Source organism: Diplotaxodon limnothrissa, linkage group LG14, assembly GCF_057381915.1.
Source record: "Diplotaxodon limnothrissa isolate DT_005_m linkage group LG14, D_limnothrissa_male_GT1.1, whole genome shotgun sequence".
NCBI classification, from domain to species: Eukaryota; Metazoa; Chordata; class Actinopteri; order Cichliformes; family Cichlidae; genus Diplotaxodon; species Diplotaxodon limnothrissa.
This window is the reverse complement of record NC_140609.1, coordinates 28467202-28476388: the sequence shown is the minus strand read 5'-3', so window position 1 is coordinate 28476388 and position 9187 is coordinate 28467202. Positions and strand designations below refer to the sequence as shown.

The following is a 9187-nucleotide window of genomic DNA, read 5'->3' as shown; positions in this document are numbered from 1 at the left end:
CTAAACTGCCTTTCAGGGTCTGAGACAACAGTAACTATCATATGTACATGTTAAATCCAAACAGTATAGACAACAGTAGTGACCTGTCAAGAAACAAATACAACAAAAAAAGAGAAAACAAAACAAATAAACACATTGTTTACATCCCACAACTTCGCAGGTCAACTGGCAATAAAGTGCACTGTAAACTCTCTTTTAAACATACATTTCTATGGGAGAACATCATGAACTCACTTCGGTTTCTCCACACAGCTACTGTGCTAGGACAAGTACACACGCAGGAATCACACAGCAAGTGATCTCCCCTCTGAATCAAACAGAAACATACAGAGTTATGCAAAGTGAGTAAAAGTATAAACTTAACAACTTTGAAATCTGTTAGGACACTGTAACTACTCACGCCAACCCGCTCTTCAGTCCCTTTCACAGCACGTGACCATTAAACATGCACCCGTCGCGCGTTAAGAACTGTACAGAAATGGTCACAAACATGGAGTCATTGTGAAGAAAATATAATCTGATCAAACATTATTCAGCTTTAAATATTGTTCAGCTTTAAAGTTACTGTGAAACTGTGTAATAAAAATGTGCTCACGACTTTGGCCTTGAGAGCGATAAGAAGCGATCGCCTCATCCTGCAGGTGCAAGATATCTGCAAGCGAAGAGACTAGAACACCCAAGGCCGATTTCCTTTTATGGAGTTGTTTTTCTGCTAATGTAGCACTTTCCTCACAACCCCCTCCTGTAAGTTTTAGAGAATATATACCCATCCTCACAGCAAATATTAGGAATCTCCTGATGTGAGCTGTGTTGAGAGGTTGTCTCTGTCTCAATAAAAGTTCACTGATTCCCCATCTGCTGCAGGTGTCCGGTTGTCTTCATTCTCCGCCAGCCTGGTTAAGTCAATTCCTCCTTAACATCTAAAAGAACCTATTTAATGAAGGAAGACGGGTTCACTTTGTGTTTAATATTATTCTATTGCTGTTGTTGTTTTTTTTATATCCTTCAATTGGCGTCACGAACAGGATCCGCTCCAGGTCAACTGGAACGGATGGGAGGACATCGGCCGTGGTCTGAGTGAACGGAGTTTGGACAAAAGCTGTGTGCACACAAAAACAAGGTAAGCAGACCTTTTATTTCTGCTATATTGAACATTATAAAAATACTTAGTGTCCAAACTCCTAGTAATTCATAACCAAAATTGTCTGGCTTACTTAAGGCTTGTTGAGAATCAGACAAGTGAATAAGAGATAAGTGAATAAGAAATAAGTGAATAAGTGAATAAAGATAAGAGTGAACTGAGGTCTGACCACGGTTGCAGCCGACGGGTTGCTCTCCGGTGTCGGATACATACCTCAGTGCAGGTCTGGGACCTTGAAAGGGTTTATTAGTAACGCCTTTCTAAACAAATTAAAAGGTTAAAGGCCTTGAGAATATTTTTTAGTAATATTCTCTAAACTACAGAAGGGTTAGGAAGGCCCAGAGGACTTTATTAGAAAAGATCCTCTAAAACTTAAAAAGGAGAAGTACTGGTTGGAGTCCAAAGGAGGGGTCCCTTTGATCAATAGGAGAAAACGGATCTCTTCTTAAAACCCCGATGATTTTAGTGTTTTAAATGTTTTGATGTTCTGTTTGATATTGGACACACATAAATACACGCTGAATGCTTGCTGTGGAACACTGGGCAGGACAGTTTGGTTCTCCGTTGTTCACAGATTACACAATTAAAGGAACTAGGTTCCTCTTTTGGTTAAAATAATACACCACACATAGAATTTTTTTTTTTTTTTTTTTACACATTTATTACATACATAAGGAGGGTAATGAGTGACTGCAGGTAATGTATGAAGTGTGAATGAGACGTGTGAACAAGGTGACAACCAACTAGCACCCCTATCAGGAAGCTCTAGGCAAGGTTACCCGCCAGACTCCGGTTTGGTAGAAGCTTGGTAACACCTGAAGGGATATTTCAGTGCTGACTCACCTTTAAAGCAGCGCCCCAGCTGTTAGTGCCTAACAGAGGCAGAAACCCAGCTGGCCCAAATTCTCCTTTAAAATCAATAAAAGAACACTCCTCCATTGACAGTAAAATGGATGGAGAATTAGATCGAGAAACTAATGATGATGGTTGGGGTCCCGGTGTGATTCTTAGCACATTGGGAGAACAATTAACATGTGTTGAGACAGTCATCAACTCCACACACCAGCCTAAAGAAGCAAAAAAGCAGAAAGAGTCACTGAGGAAAACAGCTGAAAGGTTAATGAAAGAAAAGGGAAAGGACGAGGGGAGTAGTGGTAACTGGGGAATAATTTGGCAGAATAAGGCTATGCAGGCAAAAGAGAAAGAGGAAGAAGCCAACTCAGCAGCAGCAGGTGCAGGTGTGATGAGCAGGGTGAGACACAGAAAGGAAGCAGATAAGCACGCAGGCCGCAAAGCTAAATTTAATCACTGGGTGTGTTTATGGGAAACTGCAAAACCACACATGAAGAAAAATAGGTCTCAGCCACCTCCCTATTCTGCCTCAACTCCTCCCTCAGCAGGCATATATCCGGTACTTAATATCTCTGGTGGAATAATGACTATTGGAGAAGAACCGCCCGTAGCTCCAACTCCCATAGATACCAAGCATTTTTGCCCAGGAAGCTCCTCTCTGTCGGCGACATCCTCAGCTAGTAGTAGAGCCCCCTCTTCTATGTCCCATTGTTTTGGAACCGGATCTGAGGGCCTAACTGACCCATTTGCGAGCGCACCATTTGCGGTTCGAATGAACAGACAGGAACCCACTGAACAACAATTAACTGATCAAGAAGCAGCATTACGCAGCTGCTTAAATGAACATAGGTCAGTGGTTCAGGTGAATAATCGTGTTGCGTCAGCCCCTCTTTCCCGGTCCAACCCCTTTGCCAGCACTCCTGTCGCTGTTAAGGGAGATCTGACCGCTACTGCAAAAACTGAGCCTGGCACTTCACCAAATGTCACAGTTACCATGTCTTTGGTGGGCCGTCAGGATCCGGAAACACAGATGAGTTTAGCCCACGTTTTTGCTGACACTGCTACCCCACCAGGCGGGGAAGAAACTGAGGATACTGATGATGAACTCAGTGGCCTTAACAATACACCCCCCTCTACCCCTCCCAGTTTAGGATATCAGACTAGATCTAAGGGCCCTGTGCCTCGGCCTCCAGGCATATTTCCCCTGGTCCAGACTAAAGCGCAACGTACACCAGTGTATCAACCTTATTCATTCGGAGATGTCCAGGCCCTAGTGGACAAACTCCCTGACATAATGGAGGGAGGGAATGCCTGGTTGGCTGGTTTGGATAAATACACAGCTGGACAGGACCTCGCACTGGGAGATTTTAGAGCTATTATAACTAGGTGCACATCCCGATCTCAGGCAGCGGACCTGGAACAAAATGCGGGTACTACCATGCATGAGAACGAGGTGCCACTAATGCAGGCCTTGAGGTTTATTGGACCGGCCCTGCGCAAACAATTCCCACCCAAAAATCAAGGCACCTTACAGAAATTTAAATGGGAGGGAAAGCAAAATCCCACCCATTATCTAAATCAGGCTGTTGAAGACTGGGTGAACCATACAGGTCATCACCCCAGTAGGACTTGTTCACAGAGCATGTGGTTTAGAAGGGCGGTGCTGAGGGGCATTCCGGAGTCAGTAAGCCAGAAAATGGAGGATAATCCTGATTTGCAGGACTGTGACTTTGCAATCTGGAAGAAACATTTGATTTTTAATCTTAACAAAGTGCAGATTAAGTCTGATGATAAAGCGGAGAGCGTCGAAGATTTACAGTTGCAACTGTTGAAGGTTCAGCTGCAGAAAGCTAAAAACGACCTGGGTGGAAAAGGTGACAAGCCTAAAAAGCAGCTTGTGGCCGCTGCGGCTCCCCCTCCTGGTCCAGTTGCCCCTGATTTGTATCCGAACCCATGGCCAACTGATCCACAGCCCCCCCAGTATGGTGCTTATCACTCCCCGGCCCCTTATGGGCAGAGAGGTTCCCCATTTGGAGGAAACAGAGGTGGTTTCAGGGGAAGGGGTCAGATGGGAGGTGGTAGGGGAGGCCAGATGTATGTTTGTTTCCGGTGTGGACAACCTGGACACTGGGCTAAAGCGTGCCCTTTGAACCCGGCTGCTGGAAGAGGCAGGGGAGCCCGTGGTGGGCCCTATCAGCATCCTGGCCACAGAGGTGGACCTCGTGGTGCTTTAGTTGAAGTGCCCCCGGCCCCACAGATGCCTGTGATGGGGTGGGAGTACTACGAGGGTGGTCCCCAGCTATAGGACACCCCACAGACTGCCCAGGACGGTGAAGGGACAACGGCGGACCCTATGCTGTCCATAACTGTAGATAGAAGAAGAAGCAGCTTTTTAGTGGACACTGGAGCTACGTACTCCACCATTAAGGATGTTGCTCGTGAAAGACTTACTGACAGAGTGATTACAGTGGTGGGCATATCTGGGGAACCTAAAACTCTGCCTTACACCGTGCCCCTCCCCACAACGGTTGGAGATCAGACCTTGTTACACAGCTATGTTTGTTCAAAACAGGCGCCTGTGAATTTACTGGGAAGAGACTTGTTGATTAAATTAGGAGCCACAATACTCTGCTCTTCACAAGGCCTAACTGTGACTCTCCCTACTGGGGTTGTACTTCCCTGCTCTGATGGGCCAGAGGGAGGTGGTCAGTTTCTGCTGCAACCCTCCTCCTGTTTGGCGGACTCTGCTGACATCTACTGGGCATTATTGGAAGTTGAAACACCTGCTGAACCAGGAGTTTGGACTGCTTTTCAGCAATGGCGGCCGTGGCTCTCACTCCTACATCCTTATGTCCCTCCCCCTGACCCACCTCATGTTACACTGTTTTATGACAGGCATGACACCACCTGGTGCCAGCACATGTTCCAAAAGCAGTGTGAGGGGCGGGCTTGGTCTCTGAACATGTCGTGCATTTTTGCGGCACCGGAGGGAGTGGCAGCAGCGGTTACTTTTACAACAGATCAATTACAGTGGTACATGATGTCTGATGAGGCAGCTCCCCATGTGTCACTGGCCTTACATCCTGGACACCAGGCTAAGGAGCTGGGTGGAATGGTTAAACGTTCCCTTGCGGCCACTGACTGGACACCTACAAAACTCCCACAGGTTTTGTTTTCTCCATCTACCAAGACATACCAAATTTTAAATGATTGCTTTAATTCCTCAACACTGCAACATGGAGTGGTCAGCGGGTCACATGGAAGAGAACACACAGACCACTGTGATGCTGCGCCTTTACTCGACTCTCTTCCAGATTGTTTGTGGTCCCATGGACCCACAGATGTAGGTTTAGTTGATGTGGAGCCAGTCTCTTTTCAACTGTCATCTGCTACCCCTTTATGGCAGCCTCAGTACCCACACAGACCGGAGGCTGAGGCTGGGATTGCAGAAACAATTTCTGGTTTGGTCACTGCCGGAGTCTTGGAGCCCTCCTGCTCTAAGTGGAACACGCCCATCCTACCCGTTGAGAAAAAAGGCACGGGGAAGTTCAGAATGGCACATGATTTGAGAAGGATTAATGCCTTACTTGGCACTCCTACTTTGCCTGTGCCTAATCCTTATGTTGCCTTGACCAACCTCCCACCATCTCATGCCTGGTTCACCTGCATTGACTTGGCTAATGCCTTTTTCTGCCTCCCACTTCGTGAGTCACTGCGTGACATTTTCTCATTTACATTTAGAGGCCGACAATGGCGTTACACTCGCTTACCACAGGGATTTGCCCTCTCCCCAGGACTGTTTAATCAGTGTTTGAAAGAACTTTTACAAACCAGCCCACTACCATCTGACTGTATGTTAATACAATATGTGGATGACCTTTTGCTGTCTGCCCCCACGGCTGACATCTGTTTGGAGGCCACCAGAGTGGTACTTCACCACCTGGCCAACACAGGTTTTAAAGTGAGCAAAAACAAACTACAGATTGCAAGAAAACAGGTTTCTTTTCTAGGCCGCATGGTCTCACAGTCCGGTATTTCCTTGTCCCCAGAACACAGGAACTCCATTTTGCACCATCCAAAACCTTTAACTGTAAAAGACATGTTGTCATTTTTGGGCCTGACTGGTTACAGCAGGACCTATGTCCCAGACTATGTTGGCCTTACTTCCCCTTTGCGCGCTTTGGTAAATGAACAAGGCATGAGAAACCTCTCTGCTCCCCTCTCATGGACTACAGAAACAGAACAGGCGTTTATAAAGTTAAAACAACAGCTTTCTGTCGCCTCTGACCTTGCTGTGCCAGATTATGCTTTGCCTTTTCATCTTGATGTTTCTGGAACTGGAACCCATGTCAATGGTATCCTGTTCCAGAAAAAAGGGGGAGAGAGAAAAGTGTTGACATATGTAAGCGTAATGCTTGACAACACTGAAAAACGCCACCCACCGTGCACACAACACGTTTCTGGACTTGCAAAAATCATTCAGAAAACAGCACACATAGTGATGAACCACCCACTAAAAATTTTGACATCACACAGTGTGGTGGCCTACGTCTCCTCACAGGCCTTCACACTCACTTCACTCAGGCAGAGACGCCTCAGTACCATTTTGGAAGCACCACACATCACCTACTCACATGAAGGCATAAACATGGCTGATCACATGGGATCAGGGGAACCACATATGTGTGAAGAGGTTGTGCAGGTACAGGAGAAAATCAGGCCAGATTTGCAGGCAGAACCTCTAATGGATGCAGAAAAAGATTGGTTCACAGATGGATGTTGTTTCAGAACTGAAAGTGGAATGTTGAAGGCTGCATGGGCAATAGTGGAACAGACAGACATGAGATGGAAAACAGTGAAAGCAGAGCAGTTGACAGGACAACAGTCTGCACAGAGAGCTGAACTGAGAGCGGTGATTGAAGCCTTAAGGATGGGAAAGGGACAGAAAGTGAATATATACAGTGATTCAGCTTATGCTGTGGGAGCAGTGCATGTGGAGCTCAAGCAGTGGCTAAGAGCTGGTTTTTTGACAGCCAGCGGAAAGCCTATTAAACATGAGATAGAAATGAGGGAATTAGCGGAAGCACTGTTGTTACCTGTTAAGGTGGCAGTGGTAAAATGCAAAGGACACAGTGCCGGATTGGACTTAGTGGCATTAGGTAACAAACAGGCCGACTTAGTAGCTAAGCAGACAGCTGGTTACTTACCCTCCCTGATTATGGTAATGGACCCAGAAGCCACACCCCCTCCAGAAAGACCACCCATACAACTAGGCCTAGCCACAATCAGAGAGTTACAGGACAAAGCCAGCCCCCAGGAAAAATCATTATGGGTAATAAGAGGGGCCACAAACACAGATGTTTGGCGTGGCCCAGATGGAAGGCCCATTCTACCGCCAGGGGTCAGACAGACAGCAATGGAAGAGGCACATGGAGTGGGGCATGTGGGACCTGCACAAATGATGAGGAACTTAGCCGCCTGGTGGCACCCTTATCTAAAAGACATGACAAAATACATGGTTAAAACCTGTAAGGAGTGCAACCAATTTGGAATCAAGCCCGCCTTCAAGCCAATAGCAGGGTACTTCCCCATCCCACTTTGCCCAGGGAAAGAAATAATCATTGATTACACAGACATGGTGGACAGAGTAGGTAGTTACAGGTACCTGCTGGTGGCTGTGGATGCATTTTCAGGTTGGCCAGAAGCCTGGCCGACAGCAAGTGAAAACAGTAGAACTGTGGTGAAGTGTCTGATTAATCATTATATACCACAGCATGGGTTTCCCGAGGTCATAAGGTCGGACAATGGTTCACATTTCAGGAACCACGATCTGCAGAGGGTTGAAGCCGCATTAGGTTTGAAACATAAGTTTGGCTCAGTTTACCACCCCCAATCCCAGGGGAAAGTGGAAAGGATGAATCAAACTCTAAAAACTAAATTGGCCAAAATCTGTGCACAGACCAAATTAGATTGGGTTAAGGCATTGCCTCTTGCATTAATGTCCATAAGATGCTCAGTAAATCAAACCTCTGGTTACACTCCATTTGAGTTGGAGCATGGCAGGCCTTTTCCTGGCCCCTCCTCTCGCCTGTTAATGTCGGATGAAGCTGATTCAGACCTCGATCCGAGGACATATTATAACATGCTCCGCAGTTTTGTTGCCCAGTATTCCTCACAGGTCGCTGAAAGAAACCAGCAAGAGCTGAAAGAGGCGGCTACACCTGGAATGGACTACGTCCTCCTGAAAGTCACAAAGAGAAAGTGGGCTGAGCCTCGCTGGACAGGCCCTTACCGCATAACAGAGCGGACCTCCCACGCTGTCAGGCTCGAAGGGAAAGGTGACACCTGGTTTCATTACACACAGTGCGCTGCTGCCACCGAACCAGGAAGAACCTTGAGAGAGGTGCAGAAGGACCTGTCAGAAGGAGCTGCAACAGCATCACCAACCACTTGAGGGAGCCAAAACTCAACCTACAAGCCGGCTGGTTACAAAAGGGGGTGTTCTTCATACTGAACTAAACATTTTTATTTTTCTATTTTTAACATCTTTTATGACTTTGCTTTTATATTGGCTTGAGTTTTTAAGATTTACATTTTACATTGCAATAGTTTTAACCGCTGAAAGCTCATTTAAAGTTGTGTCACTGATACTTTTTGTTGCTCTTTAACTCCTAGAACACGCCCTTGGCGAGGTGGGGGGAACTGGACCACCTTTCTCTGCCCCATCATCCTCTATTAGAAGACACCCAAGCTAAGTAAACATGTCTTGGCCCTTTCCCCCTGAAATGACAGGCAGGCAAAGATGTTGCGTCTTTGTTTGCTTCCTGGCCCTGGGTCTCATTCCCATTGGCATAATCCTGATCTGTGAAGGGCCCCCGACACTTCTGACACCTTCTAGTTCAAAAGCTTCGCCCCCTTCTGACAGTCCCAATCTGACAAATGTAGCCCCTAGGGTCTTGCCCACCACTTCCTCTCCAGTTTTGCCCACGCCCGATCCATTTAGAAAGAAACGACACACGGTTACCTCCTGCACCCCAAGTACGACTAGAATGATTACTCTCTGTGTCCCCAACAATAAAAGTTGGGTAGTCGAAATAGATTTCGCTAGCTTCCCAGTCACTCCCGTCACCAAAGACCAAGGGGGGGATCTTTTTAACCTGGCAGTACATCTCTCCTCCTCAGTGTGGTATATAA

At 46.7% G+C, this 9187-nt stretch overlaps 1 protein-coding gene across 1 annotated transcript; it reads left to right on the top strand.

The window, feature by feature from the left end:
- Positions 1-1793: 1793 nt before the first annotated feature.
- Positions 1794-4682, top strand: LOC146619070 (uncharacterized). Its single transcript, XM_085370924.1, has one exon. It carries the CDS (start codon positions 2091-2093, stop codon positions 4296-4298), a length of 2208 nt encoding a protein of 735 aa, XP_085227050.1. The 5' UTR covers positions 1794-2090; the 3' UTR covers positions 4299-4682.
- The last annotated feature ends 4505 nt before the right edge of the window (positions 4683-9187 follow it).